At 46.9% G+C, this 27,368-nt stretch overlaps 1 protein-coding gene across 3 annotated transcripts in view; it reads right to left on the bottom strand.

Annotated features, from left to right (window-relative positions):
• LOC121548460 (centrosome-associated protein CEP250) overlaps nt 1-27,368 on the bottom strand; it is a 135,785-nt gene that overhangs the window by 51,367 nt on the left and 57,050 nt on the right. For all 3 annotated transcript variants that reach the window (XM_045210097.1, XM_045210098.1, XM_045210099.1), the window contains 2 exons: nt 21,726-21,872; nt 21,401-21,493 (listed from right to left, as the gene is read on the bottom strand). In XM_045210097.1, the coding sequence (XP_045066032.1) occupies nt 21,401-21,493; nt 21,726-21,872 (240 nt within the window). The remainder of the gene's footprint in view (nt 1-21,400; nt 21,494-21,725; nt 21,873-27,368) is intronic.

Here is a 27,368-nt window from a genome sequence, read left to right as displayed (position 1 = left end):
AACAGTTTTTTTGGCCAAAAGACAGAAATTTGTTTGGGCAAAAGACCGTCCTCCGTCTTCTCTCCTCCGTGACCCTGAAACCGATAAGTGGTCGAGGAGTGTGTCATTTCGTTAGTAGGCAAACGAAAATATCCTCCCCCCTCGATAGCCACCTTTCATCGAGGATACTCGTGCATCCTACCGCGGAAGAGTTTTGAAATCTGCCACACCCCCTCCCTTTGAATCAGCTAATGTTTTGGCAGAGAAAAACATGCACACGTTTAAAAACAATATGCTACTTATTGTTTTATTTATAAAATGTCTTGCACAACTATCTTAATTTGTTTTGATCACTTTCCACATTTCTTTTGGGATCCACCCCTGTAAACATCATTTGCCTATTGAAGCACGAGTGGAGAAGGACAGTCTCATTTCACACAAACGCATTTCAATCCACGTTCACTTTCCTCGCCGACTCTCCTCGATTACCTTTGACCTTTTTCAAAGAGAGGCGAGAGAGGACGGAGGAGAGAGGACGCAGGAGATGAGGAAATCTAATTGACAAAAGGCCATAGGCTAGTTAAAATGTATTTTTCAGGTTCTCCTCCTGCAAGGGACAACAACAGCATCTCTGTCTCATCTGGGCAGAGGAAGAGAGGGATCGCAAGTGTGTAAAAAAAGAATAATATATATTTCTTGTCACATACACCTGATAGGTGCAGTGAAACATGTTGTTTTACAGGGGGGTTAAGGGTTAAGTGCCTTGCTCAAGGGCGCATCGATTTTCCACCTAGTCGGCTTGGGGATTTGAACCAGCGACCTTTTGGTTACTGGACCAACACTCTTAACCGCTAAGCTACATGCCACCCCAGGTGTGTGTGTGCCATCAGGGTCATGGGGGGCAAAGCAGATGGGGCGCCCCTGTCCACCCCCCCTACCATAGCCACTTCCTGTACCACAGTAATGACCTCTAAGTGAGCCTCTTCCATCGGAAATCTCAGGTCCCCCCCGCATCTGGTTTCCTAGTCTCCGGGATTCTTGCTCTCAGAAGCTGATGAGTTCAGTCAAACTTCATTAAGTTTATAGGCGCAGCCCGGCGGTCCCTGGTGACACACTACACAGAACAAGCCCCTCGTCTGGCAGAGAGTGATGGGGCTGCTCGGCCTTAGAGAGGCCCTTTTCTGCCTCAGCTCACAGGTGGAGGGGAGAGCTCTATCTATCTCAGTACTCTCTGTCTGTCTCACCGCACTCCTCTCTGTCTCCCCCACTGCCCTCTCCGTCTCCCCCTCTCTCTGTCTCTATACATCTCATTCGTCTGCGTCACTCTCTGCCACTCCCTTTATCTGTCTCTCTCACCACCCTCACTTTCTCTCTATCTCTTCCAGTCTCCCCTCCTTCTTATTCTCACAGCCTTTCTCTCTGGGGGTGGCCTGGGTGAGGAGTCCACAGTACTGCTCATCATTCTCCACTTGGGCAGTAATACATGCAGGGGAATAGTACATTTATGAATGTATTCATGGGAATGTGAGCTGGGCTCCATCTCTGTCTCCAGCAGCTGTCATGTCCACAGAGAAGAGAGATGTTGATGCTCCTCCATACAGGATGGACAGACAAACTAAGCCCTGGACGGACCCCTCCGGATCCCCAACCAAATACTGACCAATACTAACCAACAGCAGACCCCAACAGAAAGAGGTAGCTATTATAGTCTTCACTTTCCCCAAGACTTCATATTACCCAAACATGTGCAACAGCTTCACAGTCCACCTCCCCAACTATTCCATCCGACCTGGGTAGAGGCTCACTGGGGAGGGAGAGTGGAGGAAGAAGATGGGCCAGAAAGTAAGAGGTGTCCCTTTAAAGGGCCTGGTGGGGAAAGGTAAACCTGGGCCCATCCAGTGAGTATTTATTGCGAGTCGGGGCAGACACACACTCGCTTAGGTGCTCTGAGTAGCTATTAAACAAGTCTGGGGCTGACCTCTGGTTTTAAGCGGCCGTGTGTCTGACAGCCGAGGCTGCGGAGGCCGCCATAAATGGATTTCTTAAAGTTTCATTCAGGAAAAGAAAAAGGCTGTCGTGTGCAGGAGGGTAATTCAGAAGCAGGGCTGCGTGAGAGAACAGTGTTTCTATCCCACGCTGGGCTAGGCTCGGCTGCCTGAGTGGTTCGCTCTCCACAATACAGAGGAATATACTGGAGGAGCAGGAACCCAAGTAGCCACATGCTTTATCCAAATAGAATGCAAGAGCCGGAATGGGTTTCTGTAAAAAAGTGTTTTTACTTCCTCTATTGTGAGCGGAGTGGAATAGAAAATGATCTGCCACATGTGTGTATACCCAGGCCATTAAAACACTACATCCCTCAGACACAAATGTCTGCAGCAGCTGCTCCGACTGAGAGGCTGCCTGCCTGTTCAATTCATTTTACCACAGACACAATGTAGCCATACTGCTGTAAAACTCACAGATAAAAAGCGCAGTAAATTTAAATAGAAAATCTGAAAACACGCTTAGGCCAGTCCCTTTAGCCTTTGAAGTGACAGAGGCTTTATGTGGGGGAGAGGGGCTGAGGCTGGCTCAAAAGCAGGCCCTGAATCAGCTAGATTGCCTGCAATGTTAAGTGCAATTAATGAACCCCACAAAGGAGGATTATGCTGACAGGATTATTCTGAACAACAATGCAGCACCCGCTGCCAATTACACACCAGCAGGACCTCAGAGCTCCTCTTCTGCTGGACTGCTGATTAGCATTATGCACACACACGCATATACACAACAACATAAACACACACATCCAAATGACATACATTGCATTTGCTGAGCTGATTCCCTGCTGTTTCAGTTTCTTTATCCTTCCTGTCTCAGGTACACTAACTCATGTCTACTAACTCTCTAATTTCAACTAAATCTATCCCATCTCTAGTTTCTCTATCCCATCTCTACTTCCTGTCCCCCATATCCCATCTCAACTTCCTGTCCCCCATATCTACTTCCTCTACCCCCCCTCTAGTTTCTCTATCCCATCTCTACTGTCTCTGACTAGCTCATCCGAAGCCTTCTGTCATTTAGAACACAGAGCCTGTAACTCAATCAGCCTCTTGAACTTTCTAAAATGCCGGAAATGTCGGTCTTGCATCGCTGTTTGGTCTTAAGCTCCTGACAAGGATCTCAAACCGTCTGCAGTTGAATCAGAGCTGTCTGGCTTTTCTCGGGGCAGTGCTAAATCAAATTAGCCAAAGCAATGTTAATTCCGAGCAGCATTTCATTAAAAAGGAAAAGATAATCAGTGCCAAAGACTCCATGTCCTTTGACTAATCTAATAACGCTGCGTTTGTTTGCTTTAATCATGTTTAACGATTAAGAGGCTAAGTCATGTAGACAGAGGGATCTCATAATCTGCCTGTCATGGCCGCCTCCCGACTTCCTGCCATTCGTCACAGTGCGGACGGCATTTCAACCTTCAGCAGAGAGAGAGAGAGTAGAGCCTCGTGAGGTGCACCAGAACCAGCTCAGGGATGGCCAGAGCAGGTCTTCAGGGAACCAGGGGGGTTTCCAGGTATCACTTTACTTCACAGAGCTGCATTACTGAACTGGAGCCACTGGGAGACACAGATATTATCTATCTCTGTGAAGTCGGGGCCGAAAATACCTACAGAAACAAGTTTTTTATTTATGGAATTGAGTTTGGAATGTTTGTACGTGTTGGCAGCCATATTGCTGCTGTTTGTAGTTTTTTTTTAAAAGCAGATTCTGCTCTATGACACAGGAATTTATAATGCATATTTAGTTATGTGTGACTGTAAAAAGAGGGAACATCGCTGAATAAGGGATAGGCCGAGCTATGAAAACACTTAAATCGCAATCACAGTATTCAATTTGAAGAAACTCATCAGATTTTCTTTCCTACTTAAAAAAAATACAAAATAACTCATTCCTTATCAGCGGGTGTGATCACTTGAATGGAATCAATCAATCGCGTTCCGCTCGACTTTGCTCTTCTTTGCTCCTCGTTTCCAAATCCAATCTCTTCTGTGTCATCTCAGCGCACATTTATAAGGGCCCGGGCTCTTGATTATCTCCCTCCTTCTCTGGCGCTCCCCGCCACCGCATGCTCCAATGTATTAAATTAAATGAGGTGTCTGTCCACGTCACCCCCTCCCCCACCTCCCCCATCTCTCTCTCTGCTGGTAATCAGGGGAGAGGGCCCCTCCCAGCCCTGCTTTGTGCTAGCGGAGGCTGCATACATTAGCATTAATCAGGGCCTGCAGGGAGCATCTAGCAGGAGCCAGAAGGATAGAGAAATGGAGAAAGAGAGAGAGAGGGAGGGAGGGCTCGGCACACACCCCACACTCACCCCAGTCACAAACAAAAGGTTACACCTCTCCTTCCTTCGGCACTGTCTCTGTCCATTCCTCGCTCTCTCTCCCCCTGCTTTCCTCTCCTCCGTCTCATCCCAAGTATTTCCACTGTCTTATCTCCCACAGACAGGCCAGACAAATGCTTTAAAGAGTGAAACAGTGCCGGCTTGGGTTCTGGCACCAGATAAATCATAGATGAGCTTGTGTGAGCACTGTTAACATAATCCCACCATTTAAGATCACAAATACTGCAGGGTGCTAACTCATGTGTTCTTCATCAAATATTGATGCATACATAATAATACACGCATATGTGTGCAGATGGTGGTGTCTGTATACGTTTCTGTGGTGGTGAAAGAGAGAGAGAGAGAGAGAGAGAGAGAGAGAGAGAGAGAGAGAGAGAGAGAGAGACAGAGAGAGAGACAGCGAGAGTATGAATGCACATATAATTAATCAACACAAATGTGGAAGTAAAGCCAAGCATACTATACTATGTGTGTGTATGTTGTACGTGCGTGTGTTTATGTGTGTGAAATGCATACGTGTGTGTATCACGTGTATAGTATGCCCTTGATTGTGAGTGTGTATGAAGGACTGTCAGTAGAAGATACTGATGTACAGCATATTGTTGCCGTTCCTCCCCCCCTCTCTGCCCTGCTCCCCTGTGATCACCAGTCATAGCCAAGGCAATTACTGCAAAAATCATCGCATCACTTCATTCTTTTGCTCTCTAACTTTAATTGCTTAATGCATCCTTTACTGCCGCACTGCTCTCCTCCTCCGCCCCCGTCTATCCTCCTCCCTCTCCCTTTCCCTCCTCCTCCACCCCCGTCTATCCTCCTCCCTCTCCCTTTCCCTCCTCCTCCGCCCCCGTCTATCCTCCTCCCTCTCCCTTTCCCTCCTCCTCCGCCCCCGTCTATCCTCCTCCCTCTCCCTTTCCCTCCTCCTCCGCCCCCGTCTATCCTCCTCCCTCTCCCTTTCCCTCCTCCTCCGCCCCGTCTATCCTCCTCCCTCTCCCTTTCCCTCCTCCTCCGCCCCCGTCTATCCTCCTCCCTCTCCCTTTCCCTCCTCCTCCGCCCCCGTCTATCCTCCTCCCTCTCCCTTTCCCTCCTCCTCCGCCCCCGTCTATCCTCCTCCCTCTCCCTTTCCCTCCTCCTCCGCCCCCGTCTATCCTCCTCCCTCTCCCTTTCCCTCCTCCTCCGCCCCTGTCTATCCTCCTCCCTCTCCCTTTCCCTCCTCCTCCGTCCCCCTCCATCCTTTTCTCAGCTCATCCTCCGGCACTTCATTTACTGCTGAGTCGTTCTGGTAATTAAAGATGAACTTAGACATAAACCTAGAGATCAAATCCACCACTCCAAACTGTATTGTATGTAGGCTCTTAAATAGCATCTCCCTACATGTATTATGCTGTATGGATATAATGCTAAAGCTGGAACAGAGGTAGAGTTGCTAGGTACTGTACATTCTAATGTACAGAGTGTGTTTGTTAGTGTGCATGTGTTTGCTTTCTTGTTTGTGTGTGTGTGTGTGTGAGTGCATTCTTAGGTGTGTGTACTTGTGTGAGAGTGTTTGATATGCCCACGTTTTTCTTTCAAATGTGCCAAAAAAAGAGGGCATCGCTGTATGCGAAAAGAAAAATGTGCCACATTGATCCAAATCACCCAATCCTCCTAAAACCCAAACTCCCCACTGAGATTCCCAAAATACTCTCGGAGCAGAGCAAAACAAATATCATTAAAGCAGTGGCAGGAGTGGTATAAAAATAAAGGCTACACCCAGTGCACTGCAGTATTCTGAGGTATTCTCTTGCCACATGGGGACATGGCTTTCTAGAGTCAGGTCTTTATCGAGCCATGGTGGGATCACAAGACTAAGGTAGGTGAAATCCAAGTCTTCAGAAATCCAAGTCCTCAGATGTCATTAGGTGTGGGAGCAACCTCTTCACAAATAAAACAATGAAATATTGAATGGTCTTTGTATGAATAGAAGGACTATGCACAATAGAATATCATCACTGTAATGTAACAAAACATTCCTACCAACACAGAACGAATCCCTCTGGCACATGCGCAGATGCACACACGGACGCACACACAAGTACACACATCCACACTGTGGCATTATTCTGCTTTGGTGCTCCTCTTGACAGCAGCTCCAGGAGAGGCTATTATTAAGCAGCCGCCGTGTTCCAGCAGCAGAGCATAATAAAAATTCATTTTCTTTAATTAACTTTTATGGCCGGCGAAGAGGACACGCTGACACCTGTCTTATGCAGTGCTGCAGCTTATTTCTTTTCCCCTCATCCTCATCTCCACTCTGTCTGTCTGTCTGTCTGTCTGTGTGTGTGTGTGTGTGTCTGTCTGTCTGTCTGTCTGTCTGTCTGTCTGTGTCTGTGTCTGTGTGTGTGTGTGTGTGTGTGTGTGTGCGCAAGCAAGGCCAGAGGGTATGCCAGAAGCGTAAGTCAAGTAGGCCTTCACTTCGAGAGTCCACTGTTAGGAGGATTTGAGACTACCATCTTCCCTTAAAAATGTAAAAGCTATTTAAAAAGCTAAGAAACCAACAACAAGAACACAATGAAATCATGGTCAACCACACGTGATTGTGTCCTCTGCAGCTCCACCACCCACGTCCCCAGCACGCTGAAGTGAGCACTCACTAATAAATGTGTTTTCCCAGAATCTAATCATGCTGTTTGTTCACTGAATGCTCCCTACACCTAGTTGTAAACTGTGTTATATCACCTACCGCCCACACACAGCCACACACCAAAACAGACACAGCTACACGGACACACACATACACGCACACACACACACACACACACACACACACACACACGCACACGCAGCCACGCACACACACACACACACACACACACACACACACACACACACACACACACACACACACTCACACACACAAACAAAAAGAGTGCCTTGCTAGTGTTGGTGGAGATTGGATCATCTAAAAATAGACATATCTCCAGCTGAAACAATCACGACTCTCCTTGGATTGCAATTAAAAAGTTGCTCAAATAGTGGTAGAACAGAAATGACTCACAAACACCCAGTAAAAGTTATTTTCATGAGGAAATAAAACATATAGTACTGATAGGTACAAAGCCCTCATCTCTGCTTAGATTCATCTCCTGCACATCGTCTGGCGTAGCAGGATAAAATAAATGTTGTAAAGAAGGGGAAATGAAATCTGCGACACTTTTTCAAGACTGGGCCTGGAAGAGGCATAGCTTGAGGTGAGGTATTTAATCCGAAAGAGTCAATAACTTGTTCTCGTTCACAATTACGGCCTGACCCAGAGGTTTCAAAAACATAAACCAATTAACATCAAGAGTTTCGGTATTGTTAAACTCACACCTACACTATTGTATTGTATCAGTACAGGACAATAACTGTATTGTTACAATTACCAGAATCTCTTCTTGATATAAAAAGTAAGCCATGAAGACCTAAACATGAAGGCCTAGCCAAGAAGGCCTAGCCAAGAAGGCCTAGCCACGAAGGCCCCTAGCCACGAAGGCCTAGCCAAGAAGGCCTAGCCACGAAGGCCTAGCCAAGAAGGCCTAGCCACGAAGGCCTAGCCACGAAGGCCTAGCCAAGAAGGCCTAGCCACGAAGGCCTAGCCACGAAGGCCTAGCCACGAAGGCCTAGCCACGAAGACCTAGCCAAGAAGGCCTAGCCAAGAAGGCCTAGCCACGAAGGCCTAGCCACGAAGGCCTAGCCAAGAAGGCCTAGCCACGAAGGCCTAGCCACGAAGGCCTAGCCACGAAGGCCGCCTAGCCACGAAGGCCCCCTAGCCATGAAGGCCTAGCCATGAAGGCCGCCTAGCCACGAAGGCCTAGCCACGAAGGCCTAGCCACGAAGACCTAGCCACGAAGGCCTAGCCACGAAGGCCTAGCCACGAAGACCTAGCCACGAAGGCCTAGCCATGAAGGCCGCCTGGCCACGAAGGCCCCCTAGCCACGAAGACCTAGCCACGAAGGCCTAGCCACGAAGGCCTAGCCACGAAGGCCTAGCCACGAAGGCCTAGCCACGAAGGCCTTGCCAAAATAATCTATTTTTGAGATAGAAAGTCATAATAGAGTGGTATTGTCTCCTGTGGAAGCAGAGAGTTCTTAGGCTATTGTGAGAGACAACAGTCAGTAAGGGATTTAACAGAACACAGAATAGCCTACATACGTCAAACTACAGTGAACAAAAACGACAAGACATTGGCCAAGGCATACAATATCTAGCTCTTATCAATGATGAGAAGTTTGCCCAAATACACTACAGCGTATCTCAACGATCTGATATAGACTCAACTAAGGAGAGATAATGAAAAGTCCAAATGAGATGAGGCCTTAGTGGGTTTTGAGAACCTGTCTTTGGTAGGGTGTGTGACTGTAGAGGCAGGAAAGGCAGGCTTCCATAGCAGCCTAGCACAGCTTTGGTGGTGGGAAGCAGGAACGCAGCGGTGGGTCCAGCTATTGACTTGCTTTATTGATTTTGGCAAGGGAGTTGAGTACTTAAAATCACAACAACTTTTAATCCAATGTGATGATTGTGTGTGACGGCAATCCCCAACAGAATCAGAATGGAGTTCAAATCAGGCCCCACCAGCTGCACTGGCTTAGGATAAACTGGCACTCACTACTGGTTCGTAATAACATGGAGAGTCACCAACCACAAGCATAACCAAGCCCTGATAAAAAGGATTAAAAAAAGCCTAAAAGTCACTTTACACTCCAACAGCCATACTTGCATTCTTGCAAAAAAAGTCAAGTTGATAGCTTGTGCCAAAGATAATCTTCCCACTTGAATGGTGAATAAATCCTATTTTGTCATTGAGGTGATGTATGCAGGGCTGTGACTGTGTAACTCTGTTAAGTCTGTTTTATTATTCAGGTTTCACACCTCCTGGCTCCCTCCCTATGACCTCACTGTCCCTCCCTATGACCCCACTGTCCCTCCCTATGACCTCACTGTCCCTCCCTATGACCCCACTGTCCCTCCCTATGACCTCACTGTCCCTCCCTATGACCCCACTGTCCCTCCCTATGACCTCACTGTCCCTCCCTATGACCCCACTGTCCCTCCCTATGACCCCACTGTCCCTCCCTATGACCCCACTGTCCCTCCCTTGACCCACTGTCCCTCCCTATGACCCCACTGTCCCTCCCTATGACCCCACTGTCCCTCCCTATGACCCCACTGTCCCTCCCTATGACCCCACTGTCCCTCCCTATGACCTCACTGTCCCTCCCTATGACCCCACTGTCCCTCCCTATGACCCCACTGTCCCTCCCTATGACCCCACTGTCCCTCCCTATGACCCCACTGTCCCTCCCTATGACCCCACTGTCCCTCCCTATGACCCCACTGTCCCTCCCTATGACCCCACTGTCCCTTCCCTATGACCCCACTGTCCCTCCCTATGACCCCACTGTCCCTCCCTATCACCCCACTGTCCCTCCCTATCACCCCACTGTCCCTCCTCAACCCCTCTGGAACCTTCCTCTGACTCCCAGAGCTCCAGTCAAACTTCTCACCTCAGCCAACCTTCATCAGTGTCAAAAGCTACAGCCTGAATCAGAACCCGGCGTGTTTATGGGTTCCTGATGCAAATAATGAATAATGGAAAAATACTTAAATAGGGCTAATCATTCTAAGCGTAGTGGGAAGGCATTAAAAGTGTCCTTGTGATGCGGTGCTTTAGGAGCGTTGTTGTGGAGTCCTGATTGATGGTCAGGGATGAGTGATTAGCGGCGAGCCGCAGTAATATCCTCCACGGCCGGCCCGGCTGCAGGAGCCAACCACAGCGCTGTAAACATTTCACTGCGTCCCGGCATTGCTTTACTGCCTTTAGAGGAAGGGAGTTGTGCCTTTAATCCTAAAGCGGGCTGCTGCCGAGCCTCATTACCACAGCCCTGTCACCAGACACACACACTGACACACACACACACACACACAAGCCTTTGGAAATGAATTCCATTGTCACCCAGAGTCAATTCCCAGCTGAATTGGAGGAGCTGATATTGCTCCTGCTCTGTCCATGTGACTAAGTGTCTCCTGCCTGCCTGCCTGCCTGCTGCTGCCGCACCTCCATTTTGCTGCAGGGATATTTGGTACAGTGTCTGGCTGATGAATAATATAACAGCATTGGTTTGCTCAGGGAAAAGCAGTTTATGCAAACATACATAATACTAAAGTCCACACTCTCCTCAACGCATTTGCATTGGCAGTGCATGAACAATCAACAGTTCACAATGATTAGAGAACCTTCCTATAATACGATTGTTTAAATACCATGTACATATTTTAAGCTGATAAATATATTTAGGAATTTTTATACAGAAAATGTGGTATTAATGTGAATGTTGTCAGGCAGTTTAGCAGGTGCCTGGAAGCCAGTCAATAAGGTTGAGAAAATACGTGACATTCATTATGTAATTGACATTATGTAATGTGACTGGAGATATGGCCTGCAAAGGGACTGTAATTTCAACTGGGAGATAATATGTGTAATTGACTTGAGTCCTATTTTTGTGATTACTTTATGAAATAAAGGACCGCTTAAAAGAGCATACAATCACACCATTTTCCTTTTGTTTCGTTCTTGAAGCTTTTAGATAAGGATAGGCTACACTCACAATGTAATCACAGAAAAAGCATTTGATCCATTATCTTGCAATTCAGTTTTTTCCCCCTTCATTTGTACCAAATCATATGCTTATATTGTTTACCAGATTAAAATCATCCTGGACTGAGGGAATTCTTACCACAGAGTGCATTTCCAATGCAATAATAATAGCATAACAGTTACTCTCTGGAAAACAGACACTGATGAATATACCCCACAATATACAGTGATGCTATATGGGGAGCTCCCACACTGTGCCCATGTTGACGCAGTCAGATAAATGGATGGAAATGGGCACGGCGGTGAATGATGGCTGATGCATCAGGGGGGTTGGCGTGGCGAGGAGCGGCATGCCGTGGAGGTGGCGTGCCGAGTGCTGGGCCGTGTGTCACCACCGTGGAGCATCGGACAGAGTTTTGGAAAGTTTCCAGCGGGCTGCTGGTGATAAGGATGAGCAAGTGGCACGTTATGAGAAATGTCCCTCAAAGTGCACAAGTCAGCGGGAGATGGATCAGCCCCACCCACTGGACTGAAGGGTGCTTCTTTACCAGCCTCCCCGGCACTCTTTCTGCACTCTCTAGTATACAAATATCTCGGACTCTCTCTCTGTAATGCCGAGTGGGATCATTCTGGAGCACTGCAAATCAAACCCACTCTGCATGATGTGCATACAGAGTCCAGGCCAGCCAAACAAATCATGGCAAGCCCACAGCTTCAGGAGGAATCAGATTAGGGAGCAATCTCTATGAGGTCATTTATATCCATTACTCCCCATGCACATTTCTGTAGTCTACGGTACACACATATACTCATGCACTCACACTAGGGCTGTGATGTTCATGGAACTTTGGATGACGGTAATTCGCCAGCTAAATGACCGCGGTCAACGTAATTAACGTTTGAATAGCACATTTGAGACGCATATTTTCTCCTCTACTCCGCTCCTGACTGCATGTGCTGCCATAGAAATAGAATGAATAGAACGGGCATCCCCATTCAAGTCAATGATGGCATAATGGGTGGACTGGCGGCCATTGTGAGTGTACCCATAGGAGCAAAGCAGGAAGTAAAATATGTGCTAAAATATGTGCTGTGATCTGTTGATTCAACTTCGCCGTCTGCACTCATCTGTCTGATAGTGCTGAGCGATTAGTGCTCTTTGAGGTCGGTTCGGTTTTGGTTCGATTATTTCAAAAATATCACGTTTTTTTAGTTCGGTTTCGTCCCGTCTTCAGTCAGCTGTTTGTTCCATCAAAGAAAATACAACAATTGTTTCTTCCAACACCCTCCATCAGTATGAAACAATCTCTGATAGTAAATCAAACTGCCCACACTGACCACAGGAGAAAGGAGATCGTCTACAAAGAATCCCAATATAATAATGCTGCACCACAGAGCCATGTCTGATTCAATGGCTTGTCTCACTCACCTGCTCCCTCTATCCCTTCTCTCTACTATCTTTCTCCTGCTCTCTCTCTACCTCCCCTCTTCTCTCTCTCTGAAGCAGGCACCAGAAAATAGAGGGATTAGTGGTGTGTATTGGTGCTTAACACTGGACACAGTAGCCATTTTAGAGCAATGATGAACTGTGTGTTAGAGTGTGTGTTCTTACTGGCTTCTCACACTGGCTAACCCACTATTCTCCACACGGGTACATAGGAGCTGGTCCAGGGACAGTGTGGTGGGTGGTTATAGAGACTCAAACGTATGACAAACTGCCTTCAGGGAATGGCTGGAGTTGGCACTGCCTGTGAACCCTGCTAAAGAACCGGGAGGGCACCTGAACTGAGAGACAGAGACAGAGACAGAGACAGAGACAGAGACAGAGAGAGAGAGAGAGAGAGAGAGAGAGAGAGAGAGAGAGAGAGAGAGAGAGAGAGAGAGAGAGAGAGAGAGAGAGAGAGAGAGAGAGAGAGAGAGAGAGAGAGAGAGAGAGAGAGAGAGAGAGAGAGAGATAGAGAGAGAGAGAGAGAGAGAGAGAGAGGGAGAGAGAGGAGGGAGAGGGGAAGGGGTAGGAAGGAGGGAGAGGGGTGTGCAGGCAGGAGGGAGGAACTGCTGAAAAGAGAGGGATGGAGAAGATAAATTAGGTTGTTATGTATATCACAGGCAATTCACACTGGCACACATTCCATCTGAGATCCCATCAGCTGTCAAATTGGGAAAGCGATGGGAATGCAAGGCACCAAGCATCTCAACAAGACCAGAGCGGGGCGCACCACTGAGACCTCATCAAAACACAATCACGTCCCAGCCAGACCCCCAGATGCACGCAGCCAGACACACACTCACCACACCACATACACACACACACTCAGAACACTCACACACATTTACCCAAATCTGTAAATAATCACACACACTCAACACACACACAAAAATACATTAGTTTGTAGTCACACATGAACACATTTCCGCCCCATACAATCACAGCTACTCGCGATCCAAAAGATAATGTAAAATACTGCCCAGTTAAATAGTGCTCATCATCTCTTACTATTACCAGTGTGTTTATCTCCATTATAAAGAGGCTCACCTCAAAAGCTACACCTAGCCTGAGACTCTGTTGGTGATGTGGAACGTAGCAGGCACATGCAGGCTCCTGAGCTCAATGAGATCCAGCCCAAGCAACCCAGACAAATGTAGCTCAGCCCATCCCATCCCATGCCAGTGGACTTTAACCAAGCCTATCTCAGCTCAGCCCAGAGTGCCCAGTCAGGTGTGGCCACATCCCGCTCGACCAGCTCCCAGGTCAGCAGTCCCTCAGCTAATCCCAGCAGATAGCCCAAATGCTGACCACCAGCAAATAATTGCCTGCAGTTGGCTGGCTCCCCCAAAGCCACTCTAAGGCACAGACAGGTGTTTCCCTGTAGGTAACTTCTTCCTTCCCAGGGACTTATCGTGATCTGTTCAATTCTGCTAAACTAAGACATTCTACCTGATATGTGTTGGTGTCACTGATAAGATTAGGCCTGGTGTGGTGTCTGCCAGAAAATGCTTCCCCTACTTTAACGCTAATATTGCATGTTAACTTTTTTTTGTATCATATCCAGGAGCCAGGAGGGATCTCGCTGCATGCCAAGTGCACAAATACATGTCTGTTTCTTCATCTGCTGAGATATATTGAATTTGATAGCTTTTCCTGTTTATTGCTTTCGAATGCCTTCGGCACCTTTCCCTGCGAGAACAAAGGGAGTCTGCTGCCAAGTACTTGCTGTGTCAAGAGCCCTATCAAAAAGTCTGACTTCACAGGGCCAGGGAGGGAGAGCAGACAACATCGAAGCATACTCACAAAGATAAACCAATGACACGACAGTGATTCACAACAAACCCCTCTCTTAATAATACAGAAACCCACTATAAATAAAACACAATATGCCCTTAAAAGAAAACAAACAAAATGTGCTACTAACATCTTTCTCTCAACGTGATTTGCTTTGCTGTAGTTACACTGATAAATGGCTCTGTCTTATAGTGAAGACAAGACACACAGACACAGGTGGTGCAGCAGGAGATGGAGGAAGGGAAAATGTGGAGACAAAATGGCTGGGCTAACAGATAGATAAGGACTCTGAGTCCCTACATTTGCAAATAAAATATCTGTCCTTCATTTGCCATCACTAAAAACAACCCATCTAACTATCTTATGTCTCTTTTGTCCTGTGTTCCATTCAGTTACAGGTGTGTGACTGCACTATATATGTCTCTTTATATATTACACAAAGCTACATAATGTACAGAGAGCCAGAAAGGATGGTTGCTGTCAGACCAGCTACAGAAATAACCAGTCAGTGTTTCCATAGAAATGTGCAGACAGCCACAGGGCCTCTGGGGCAGTAGACAGTAGAGCCCTGAGGATGTGCTGCTGCTATCCCTGCTTCCTGCTTTCTCCCCAGTGAGAGACATGGAGGTGCGGGAGGATAAACGCTGGAATCACCCAGAGCCTTGTGGGGGTCCTGCAGGGCCAAAGAGACAGCCACAGGAACATGGGGAAACAACAGAGAAGAGAAAACACCTCTCAGAAAAGAGCCAGTCAATCTCCAGCACATATACGCATAACTAACCCAAGTGTCTCCCTTTGAGCTGGATTATGGGGTTTAGGCCCTATAGTAGAGCTTCAGAAGTAGAGGTCCACAGTAGCCCAAAGCTCGGTATCAACTTAACACTGACACACCATGGCACGGCTTCAGAGATTACAGTGGAGCAGAAGGAAGACGTTCCCTCTCTGACACAAAGTGCAGCGCTGCAGGGTTTAATAATCCCTTTCTCTCCCTCTTTCTCTCTCTCTACACCGCTCTCATCTCCCTCTTTCTTTCTGTCAAGAGCAGCGGCGAGTGAATGGCTACCTATGCTTAGTGGGGCAGGTGAACATCTGAAATGACAGGGACAAGGGCTTCTTGAGTGCTCTGTAGAATGCTGGCAGCTCACTGAGAGACCATTAGGGAGATGGGTTCTGATCAAATGCATCATCATGCATGTAGACAGAGAGTAGGGTCTGGAGCAGTCACCTTGAACAGCCTGATGTGACCCAGACAGGAGGGCCATCAGACGGTCATTACACTCCTATCAAACTCCATTCAAAGTGTCATCCAACTAACTTTGCCCTGGAGTTGTGCACTGTGCAGCCTGAAACAAACATTCACTCCTGTAGTTATCTAAACATGGAATGCTCTACATGCGTGTGGCATCATAAGCCTACACTGTATCTTCCATTGTATTACTTTGTAGTCCTTCTACTTTGTCTGTCTGTTCCGCATCGGTCCTCTGAGCAACAAGCTGTGAGAGCTAATACTAAAGGACCTAGGCTTTGTTTTCGGGGGTGAGGCTTGACTCAAACACAACACAGGAGAGGAAGAGCTAAAATAATGTAACCAAGTTTGCTGATAACACAACGATGGTGGGTCTGATCACCAACGACAATGAGACAGCCTATAGGGAAGAGGTCAGAGACCTGGCAGTGTGGTGCCAGGACAACAACCTCTCCCTCAATGTGGGAAAGACAAAGGAGCTTATCGTGGACTACAGGAAACGATGGGGCTGTACTGGAGCGGGTCGAAAGCTTCAAATTCCTCGGTGTCCACATCGCTAAGGATCTATCATGGTCCAAACACACCAACACAGTCGTGAAGAGGGCACGACTTGTCTTTCCGCTCGGGAAGCTGAAAAGATTTGGCATGGGCCCACACAGCCTCAGAAAGTTCTACAGCTGCACAATTGAGAGCATCTTGACTGGCTGCATCCCCGCTTTGTATGGCAACTGCTTGGCATTTGACCGCACAGCCCAGTACATCACTGGGGCCGAACTCCCTGCCATCCAGGAACTCTATACAAGGCGGTGTCAGAGGAAGGCCTTAAAAATTGTCAAAGACTCCAGACACTCAAGTCATAAGACTGTTCTCTCTGCTACCGCACGGCAAACAGTACCGGAACGCTAAGTCTGGGACCAGAATGCTCCTGAACAGCTTCCAACCCCAAGCCATAAGACAGCTAAATAGTTCAGCAAATAGATACCTGTACTATCTGCATTGACCCATCTTGCACTAACGCTTTTTGACTCTATGCACACACTCACACCTCCAACACATACACACACACACACTCACACTGTCGGCACACACACACTTTCACACTTACACACTCATCACATACGCTGCTGCTACTGTCTATTATCTATCCTGTTGCCTAGTCACTTTACCCCTACCTATGTGTACATATCTACCTACATTTCCTCGTACCCCTGCACATCGACTCGGAACTGGTACCCCATGTATATAGATAGCCAAGCTATCATTGCTCATTGTGTATTTATTCCTTGTGTTATTTTTATTTTTCTATTATTCTAATAATGTTTTATTGTATTCTACATTGTTGGGGAAGTAAGCATTTCACTTGTTGTTTACGAAGCATGTGACAATTTAAAAATGTCAGCCACAACATGCAGCTGAACATTTACTCATGTTTCCCGCTCTCCAGAGGACCCCGAGACTGTGGAGTGCATCTATCCCTGTGCATATAGAACATTATATGAACTCTAACATGGTGGAGTCACTATCAAATGTGACATGAGCCATGAAGTATGGGGGATCGTCTAATGGCAAGGAGCGATCAGTGAGCGCCCGAGAACACTGCTTCAGTTTCCATTTCAATCTGCTGCCGTACATTCATAATGTAAATTCGACCCCTTTTGATTTCCAGTTAGTGGGAGGGGAGTGTGTTCGCAAGTATGCGTGCATGTGTGTGTGGTGTGCATAAGAGTCTTGTGGAACCAAGGAGAAGGTGGAATATTACCCAAGCATGTTCCCCTCCGAGCTAACCTTGGGTGTGTGTGACCTTGTTAGCTGGGCCACTGCAGGGATAAAACGGCAAGCAAATGGCCTCAGTCTGTCCATCCCTCCCTCCCCATGGATCTCACACTCACACACGTCCACACACACGTTCCTGCGTCTGATGGCCTCTCCCTGCCACTGTTTGCAGAGTTGGAAATTGCTTTAATAATTTACACTGTTAATAACCAGGCTGGTCTCTGCGGCACAGAGGGGCCCTGTTCAAACACAGGTGTGTGTGTGTCCTGCTAGGGCCCAGGCGTGGTGCAGAGGGGGGCAGTGTTAGTGTGTGAGTGTGTATGTGATTTTAGTCTGAGCCATCAGAAACTGTGCAGAATTGACTGATCTGCTAGTTGAGAGTGGTAATAGGGTGGGCTCCTGTGTAAACACATAGGCAACTAGAGGCCTCGTCTGAGCTCCTACTGACACAGAGCTGAAGGTCATAGAGACAGTGTGAGAGATGCTCCTCCAGGCTACAGGACAGGACTTTATCTAGGTTAGCCTGAGCCTCCACCATCCCAGGACATTACCTGGCCTTTTCTCCAACCCAGATGTTATATCATTCCCACCCTGGATAATGAGGGAGTCTGTACAACAGGGTGGCCACTGGACGTCAGCAGGACAAAGAAGGCAACTGTAATGGAATTGTAATTCTATGTAGGCAGCAGTGACTGAACGGTCACATTCATATACTGTAATCGACAGGGAAAAAAACGTATTCAGTACTGTTCTATAATCAACAACAGCTTGTTTTCCCTCCCATGGAAATGGACATCATCCTATTCAGACAGACAGGGCCTGGATGACCTTCTCATCACCACCCATCATCCAGTCCTAGAGCTCTCTCTCTTTCTCTCTCCACCCTCTCTCTCTCTGCTGGTCCGTCAGTCCACAGGCTCTACTCTGGGTAACTACTCTGAGGAGAGGGAGAGATGGGGAGGGGTGGGGGGCACTTCTCAGCTCAGCAAATCTTCCAGTGACCTTGGAGAAAGTCTGCCTTTTGAGTGAAAAGAGGCAATATTAATAATAATAGAGAAATTAATAAGACGGCCAGTCGGCCCGAAAGGTTGGGCTGCGGGGGGGGGGAGTAGGGCGGTGGGGTATACTGCTGGTAAAGGAGGGTGAGGAGAACAGGGGAGGAGAGGAGGGAGGGGTGATAAGTGCACGATTTCCTCGGCGGCTGTGTGGTGCTGCAGCCCTCGCCGATGTCACACGTCAGAGGGAGCAAATCAAAGGCAGCTCTTTTGATGAATATAAAACAGAGTCCTGCTGAGAAGCACTCTGCCTCTCCCTCTCTCTAATCACAGAGCCGCAGCACAGAGCAATCCCCCCAGCCCTGCACAAAATGAAAGAAGAGTGGAAACAAGGAGAAGGGGACGGAGAGCACACACAATCACAACAAAGCCTGCTTTAGAATGGCAATAAACATTGGTCCTCTGGAGAGGTCTGCACAGGGACGGGGTGTGGTGTTTTGGAGGAGATGGAACAGCATAAAGCTTTCTATTCCCTCTCAAACAACAAAATGTACATGTCTCATCTGAAAATAATGGCCAACCCAGCAGCTGGTACGTATACCACACCTGCATCAGTGCCTGTAGCTTCAGAACTGATAAAGGCTTTAGTTTTGTTAAAATGATGTCTACATTTTCAAAGAATAGTCAAATCAACTCATAAACAACATTTTTGTCAATGTATGACACAAAGAACCTAATGTATTGAGTGAGCAATGAGAATCCTCGCATTTTACAGGGAATGCTCTCCACAAAACATTAGCCCAAATTTTCATAGACGAGGCACAACAGCTCTTAACAGGTATGGTGTGTGTGTGTGTGTGTGTGTGAGCGTGTGTGTATGTGTGAGTGTGCGTACGCCTGTCCCTTTTCAACGCCCCTACTGTGTGCTAGGAGTGGGGTCCCATAGCATCCCCCACTACATAGGATGTATTGTTGAGCGAGACCACTTCACTCTCCTCCTTAACCTCTCCTTTCATTACTGCTCCCCATACAGGTGACAGCGGACAGAACAGCCCTTAGGCTCCAGACTGCAGGCTGAAACCAGCCACAGAGAAGCCCACCACCTAGCACTTTCCCTGGGTCCTGCTGCATCCCTCCGTCCATCCCCCCAGTGCCGGCACCTACCTATCAAAATTCATCAAATAAGAGACAGCGGACAGTGGGCACTGCAAATTTCCCATCTACTGAAACGTCACAAATCTCCATTTCCATTTCCTTTTTGTGCAGTAGATGGGTTAAATCAGGTCAAACTCTAGTGGTCAAAGAAAGCTAGGGAGGTTAAGACCCCATTTATTGGTAGCACTAGTTCTACCCCTCTCCGTCCCACCTCTAAATCTAGCGTGGTTCCCTCCGTTTGCAGACCCCAGCTCAGCCAGCCTCCCCTGGGCAGCTCTCCTCTACAGCTCCCCAGGCAGCGCTTGTCTGTGGCACCAGAGCCCGCTCCCACCCAGGCCCTGGGCCCTGAAAGTGACACATGTGTGGGTGTCGCCGACGTGTCACCTTCCTGCCCGCTGAAGTATGAGGCAATTTCCTGCGAGTGGCGCATGGCGAGGGAGAGCGAGAAGCTAGGCGCGACCCAGCTCCACTGCTCTCTATGATACTGTCAAGGAAGAGTAATGGCTTTCTGCAGCGGCAGCCACTACCAAACTAATGTTGTGTGACTTTGGCTCTCCTTTCCAATGCATTTCCTCCACATTGAGGGAGAGGGAGACGAGAGGGAAAGAGACGAGAGGGAAAGAGAGGAGAAGGAAAAGGGAGAGGAGGAGAAGAGAGGAAAAGGCCGCAGAGATGGAGGACAGGGTCAGGAATCCCATAGATTCCTTCAGTGGAATATTCTGTTTCAGCGCCAAAGACATCCACTCTTACACAAAGACGATGCTGTTTCACTAAAACACCAAATACATGACAGGAACATTTATCTCATTTAAATATGTTTTCTATGGTTCCCTCTATTCTCTACCATCTGGCTATGAGGCTGTTTCCTCCTCCACCCCCACGTAGCCAAACAGGATACCAGTCAGTGCTCTGTGAGCCCACCAGGGAAGCCTGACTAATCAACAAGCCAATTCAACTAATCAGGAAGGTTCTAAATAACATTTGGATGATTTGAAGGTCAAACTCCACCAGAGAGAAATAAATTCATCACAGACAGGACTAATAGGCCAATCTACCTACCATATCTGAGGCTATCTCCATAATTACACAGACTCATTGTGCCTGACCTCCCAAATTCAATAAGCAATGAGGAGAAGTTGTCTCATTATTTTCGCACAATTTCCATATTAAACGCAAACAAAAGGAACTCTTTCTAGGGACCTGCATAGTTCCCTACTTAAACTCTCTGCCTTCTCCTGCTGCTGCAGACGTAAGTGCAATCCAATCACGTCCAGAAATTATAAGGTTATTATACAGAATTACTGCCTGATTAAAATTGCACAATATTACAATTCATTAGAGTTAATTGACTCCCATCATGGTCTCTTGGCTGCCTGACAGATGTGTGGAGACGTCAAGAGAGTGGAGGGGGACAGAGCTGCTATTCAGGCTGGCCCTGGCTCCCACATTGGGCCCATCAGATCCCAGGCCACGTGCCATCATTAGAGCCCCTCTCAACAAGCACTGCTCTCAAAGATCTCCAGCTCTACAGGGCAATCATGATCTCCAACCCATGACACCATACAGATAGACCATACAGATACTAAGTCACCATGTGCGTACGCATTCATCTGGAAATGAGGGTCTAATGTGATTTATGTGTGAATGCGTAGGCTTGTATAGGAATGTTAATAACAACAGGATGACCGATTAAATGTTAATGAGTCTTAGAACAGAGAACATGAACACAATATAATGGGACTAGCTTACATTTCTATTATTTTCTATCACCTACTCATCCATTTGTTTGCGCAGAAAAAGGGACATTTGGATGAATATTTAAGACCGGAAAAGCCCAGAGTGGACCCAAGTTCATTATATGTTCACTGATGCATTGTTAGACCTTACAGCCTATATAAAATGTAGGTCAGGTATTAGATCATGACCTGTGGAACATATAACAGTACATGTATGTACCCACTTTCCCTGCTGTACTCACGTCCCCAGACAGGGTAGCGCTGCTGATGCTGATGCCCACTCTAACAGCCACCTCCTGTCTCAGCTGGACTATGGTCTCCTCAGAGCTCCTGACCTGCCATCAAGACCAATGGGTTACAAGTACAACTGTATCATACACTGTAGATTAGACCAATGATGGTCTTATTATGCTGATGAAGCATAATGTGATTAAAAGTGGTTAAATTAGGTTAAACTTTTTTTCCTAGTTCTATTTGACCTTGACCAGGAGTGGGCCAGTGCTGCCCAACAGAACTGGCCAGTCCTGAACTAGACCCGTCTGGCTTGTAATAGTTCCCCAGTCCTACCTGGTCAGTAAGCTGCTTCACCCTGCTCTCCAGCTGGTGGAGCTCCTGCAGCTGTGTCAGCTTGTCCTGGTCCTTCCTGGTCATCTCCTGGTGCAGCTCTGTGATGGTGTCCTGCAGCTCCTGGACCTGGGCTTCACGCTCCTCCACCTGATACAAGATAAACACAGGCCTGATTTGATATATGTTTACCTCCTTCCTTTCAACGTCTTTCCTTCCATCCATCCAGCCTTACTTCCTTGAGGTAATCCTTGAGGTAATCCTTCCTTGAGGTATCAATTTCACACAGTAGGTTGGGTGAAAGCAAGGATTCCACTATTATTTTATTATTATTAGTGATTATTTCAAGGAAGGAAGGAAAGAAACAGGGATGCATTTTCATATTATTGGAAGTCTGCAGCACTAAACTAAAGCACAAAGCCTATTGAAAGTCCCCAGAAGCAACTGAATATCAAAGTCGTCTATTACAGTAAAACACCAAATAAAATACAGGTTGCACTCACATGTCGACCTATCAAGAGAGGGCTCAAAGAAGATGTACCAATTTCAGGTACAAGATTACATTTTTGTGACAGAAGATACAGTACATATCAATTTCCCAGAAAAGCTGCTCCACTGGTGCTTGTTGCTAGGTTAGTTTTGAATCCATTTTCCATAGCCAAATTAGCCTCACAGTGTAGAAGAAAGCAAGGTCAGTCACCCAGAAGCAAATGTGTCACAATACAATAGGCCTTGGAAGATGAAACTGTACATCACAGCGCAATAGCTGCCTCAACACAAAACATGCATCAAATCCTGTTATACTCCATGCTTACTATACAATAAAACTGACAGTGTTGAGAGAACTTCAAGATGTAAGACAGGAAACATTTCCAATTCAAGAAGAAAACTTCTAATTTCATAAACTCAATTAACCCAACAGCCAGATTCGTAATCAAACAATGTTACACGGATAAAATGCATGTCCTTTTCTTTATAACCGGCCAAAGGATACAGCATGGTAAGTGTCAGCAAATATCATTAAGATTTCATTTTCCTTGGATGTCGCAATTATATGCTCCTCAGTTGCTTAGCAAGTGGATGTCATGACTTATTTCATCTCATGTAAATTCACCAAGATACTAGTTGTAATAAATATTTTGAAATCAACAGGCAGTTTTTTAGAGCCAGTCTAAAAGCAAGTACATGATTATATCAGATAAATGATATGTTGTAGAGTCCATTTCAATGCTATACTACTACAGATGAATAACATGATGTGTATAGTGTTTGTCCCATATTTCATCAAAGCATGTGCTCTCTACAAATGTTGTCGGAGAGGAACAGTATTAAAAAGCTGTCTTGAAGAGAACAAGAGGCATCTCTCCCTCCTCTGAGGAGAATAAAAGCTACTCTGGTAGTCAGAGTGGTGGGAGGATATATGGTAAATGCGCTGATCCCAGGCACTGCTGGACAGCAACGGTGAGGGCGCTCTAGAACTGTCACACCATTCTGTGTACATCCAAAGTATTCATCCTTTTATTTTGTGTATTTTTTATGGCTAACATCAAAGCAACACATTTGCGTCCTGTTTTCCACAGAAAAATTCATTTTGTTCTGTATACATGCAGCATACAATTTTGGTAATCTCCATGTCCTAAAAGTATGCTGGTAAAGTTCTCGCATCAAATATGAAAAGCAAACGCAAGAATCGGCTATCTTTTGATGCCGGTTACTGCAAGAGAAGTTTACTGAACATTTGTATCACAGAAAAAATATTATGTGGCAACCACCAAATGCACACAGTGTCTAAATATGATGGAAATTCCAGGAGTTTTATTCTTCAATATCATAATTAGGCAAGAAGTTATGCATCAGGGAACGTTTGGCCTAATGCTTGGCATGATAACAAACATACATTCATTCCAGTATCTCATGACATGTCCATCTCACCAGTTTTCTAAGGTTTGCTTTCTATAATGCTAGCAGTACCATATAATTCCCATTTCCGAAAATAGGTTTTAAAAGAGACTTTATTATAGACCTCCAACACCTATCCGCCTACAGCCCATTACAATTCAGATCACTCCCCTCTAAACAGCTGAACCACCTCACATCTCCCTGGGTGGTTCTGATTTGGTGCTGGGGTTTTAAAGGCACACTAATATTAATGGTACTGTCAGCAGTTTAATGAACTGGCCACACAGCTCACTGGGCTGATGCTTTGACAGATAATCCACACCGTCGTATTCCCTCCTCCTAGCAATATTACAGGGGCTACTTTACCTCATCCGACATCTATGTGAGGTCTTACCTGCCAGGGCTAAACTGGGAAGATATTTGAAGAATTCAGTTCCATGGAAAATATGGGTGTACAAACCCCTCTCTCACGCACGCAATGTAAATTTTGTATATTAACCACAATATGTACCCTGATTGATATGAACAAGGTTACCAAAGGTGAAAGGTTATTTCTTATAAACACAGAGTAATACACACAACCATGTCCATGCATAGATATTAGAAATCCATTAAACTGCCATGGATTGACAGAGAGAATAAAGAGGAAAACACTAAGCTAGTAGTGAGAGACAGGAAGCGATAGAGGAGATGGGGAGGAGGAGAGATGGTGAGGAGGAGAGGAGATGGGGATGGGGAGGAGGAGGAGAGGAGATGGGGAGGGGTAGGAGGAGGAGATGGGGAGGAGGAGGAGAGAAGATGGGGAGGAAGAGGAAAGGAGATTGGGAGGAGGAGGAGGAGGAGGATTTGGAGAGGAGATGGGGAGGGGGGGGGAGGAGGAGGAGGAGGAGGATTTGGAGAGGAGATGGGGAGGAATAAAGAGGAAAAAACACTAAGCTAGTAGTGAGAGACAGAAAGCGATAGAGGAGATGGGGAGGAGGAGAGATGGGGAGGAGGAGAGGAGATGGGAAGGGGGAGGAGGAGGAGGAGGAGAGGAGATGGGGAGGGGGAGGAGGAGGAGATGAGATGGGGAGGAGGAGGAGATGGGGAGGAGGAGGAGAGGAGATGGGGAGGAAGAGGAAAGGAGATTGGGAGGAGGCGAGGAGATAGGGAGGAGGATGAGGATTTGGAGAGGAGATGGGGAGGGGGAGGAGGAGGAGGAGGAGGAGGAGGATTTGGAGAGGAGATGGGGAGGAGAGGAGATGGGAGGAGGAGGAGGAAGAGGAGAAGAGATGGGGAGAAGAAGGAGAGGAGATAAGGGGGAGGAGAGAGGAGAGAGGGGAGGAGGAGAGGAGAGTGGTAGATGAGAGGAGTAGAGAGGCTGGGTCTGTCTGTCTTGTCTGTCTGTCTGGATCTGAGGCCTGGGGCAGTGCATGCAGAGAGCTGGGGTGCTGCTGACGCTGCAGGGTATCGTCTGGGCCTGGCTGATGTGTGTGTGTGTGTGTGCACATGCACACACGTGCGTTTCCAGGAAGCTTCTGCTTAACTGGTCTGACTGAACAGTGAATCAGGGGTTCTCTGTAGAGGACAGCCCTTCCAGTGTCTTCTTCACACAGGTGCTTTGAACTCAGCAGTGTTGCCTTTCCCAACCCCCTCTGACACCCACTCCTCTACCTGCCCTCTGCCAGGGGATGCCTTTCAGCCCCTTTATTTGTTCACATCGGACCGTTGCATCAAGGCCTTGTTGTTGCATCTACCACCTCTGTAGCTCAGTTGGTAGAGCATGGCGCTTGCAACACCATAATTGTGGTTTTGAATCCCGGGACCACCCATACGTAAATTGTATGCATGCATGACTTTAAGTCGCCTTGGATAAAAGGGTCTGCTAAATGGCATATATTATTATATTACCACCTGTACTAATACTAACCCTCTACTCCTACACACCTCAGGGACAGCCCAGTCCAGCATGTTCCCACTGCATAATGTACCTGTGTGAAAAGCTGTGTGGTTTTAAAGGGGCTCTAATACACTCCTCATTATCTTGAGTTTGACCAAATGCTACCGACACCAGGCCTGTCCAGGAAACCAGTGTGATTTTGGTATTCTTCTTCCTGAATCTGAGCATTAGGGGTCTCTTTGATCTCTCACAGCTGCGACAAAGCTGCAGCACCAGCGCTCCTAAATGAGCCTCTCACAGCTTAGCCAGCATGCAACAACATCAAGTAGGGCAGGGAGAATATGCAGATAACCGCAATGCGTTTTTAAAAGAGAGAAGCATAAGTGTCCTCAATGTAATTAACCAAAATAAGCTAGAGGCAGGCATGGGGCTCAAAAGCATAAAGAAAAAGATTAACGCCAGCGTTTCGTAGATTAATCTTAAAAATGAGTATTTCACACGATAAACGCTGTACATTTCATCTGGTAATTTCCGTTAAAGGTTATTTGTTATCTTCAGGCGCCCAGAAAGGACTCCTATTGTCTTGATCTTTAGAGGTTTCAGATCCCTTCATTAGCATGCTAATTGCGACCTGGTCCACAGAAAGATTTTAAAGAGGGAGGCATGTGGAGAGGCTCTTTGTCCTGTCAGGGCCCTGGGACTTCTCTCCGCTCGCTCACTGCCTGATAAAAATAGGATGATATTAAGTCTTGAGACTCTCGCCTTCAACGAGGTGGTGGTGGGCTCTGCCAAATTAGAGGAGCCTAGTGTGTGAGAGCACAGCTGCTACCCTTCCTGCCTCACACAGCCCAACACAGCCAAGGCCAGTCCCCCAACCTGCTCTGTAATGCCTTTATTCAGGGCAGGTGAGCTTCATAATAAGTCCCCCCACCACTACACACATACGTACGCATCTCCAACAAGCTACATCTACACTAAGTACTAAATAACTACTGATTTATTTAACTACTAGAATCCAGACTAGATTGCTTAGACCCAAACTGACTTGCTCAGGGAACTGCTAGAGATGACATTCTGATTTCCAGACATATGTGAATGACTGCCACCACATACAGCTACCCATATAAGTGGCTTCCACCCAATCTTCCCAGAATGCACATAGTAAGCATTTTGGCTTAACGTCAATGAGCCATATCTGCCTGCCACCACCACAGCACCATACACACATCATCACCATTACCCCCCCCACCCACCAGATAAATGCCAGAGGTCACTCTTCTCATTCAGCAAGAAATCTAAATGATAATGACTCCTTATTAAAAATTATATTTGGAAGTGTACATAGGCTACATCAAAAGGTGCTGACACGGAGCGGTTGGGAGGGTGGCTGGGGGACGGAGGCGATGGGGCTCACTGATAACCCACATCAAAGCACAGGCCGGGGGGGACAGAGACTGTGTCTGGGTACTGAGGCTGTTGCAGATGGGGAACATAAAATAAATCTAGCGCAACATTTACCAATTGCAATTTGGATAATGCTTTCACATTGAGATGCTCCATGTTATTTGTAAGCTCCCCCAAAAATAGGATATGCACTCTGATGTTGGGAGGACGGTCTAAATTAAGCCAGTGTAGATGAGATTCTGTAGCTTGGGGAAATTATAAATGATAGCCCATGTAAAAAATAAATTTTAAAAAAACAGTTGAAAAATACCAAAATAAAGGAAATCATCCTATGAAACATCCAGTGGAGGGCTAATGACTGTGCACCACAAATCTGCACTTCAGCAAACAATCAGGCGTGGTGGATTAGCTGAAATTGGGCCGACTATAGGACACCTCCGTTCCAGCGCGGCGCGGTCAACCTT

The sequence above is a fragment of the Coregonus clupeaformis genome, chromosome 33 (assembly GCF_020615455.1).
Source record: "Coregonus clupeaformis isolate EN_2021a chromosome 33, ASM2061545v1, whole genome shotgun sequence".
Classification (NCBI taxonomy): Eukaryota; Metazoa; Chordata; class Actinopteri; order Salmoniformes; family Salmonidae; genus Coregonus; species Coregonus clupeaformis.
The sequence above is the reverse complement of the archived record's forward strand: the minus strand, read 5'-3'. Positions and strand labels throughout refer to the sequence as shown.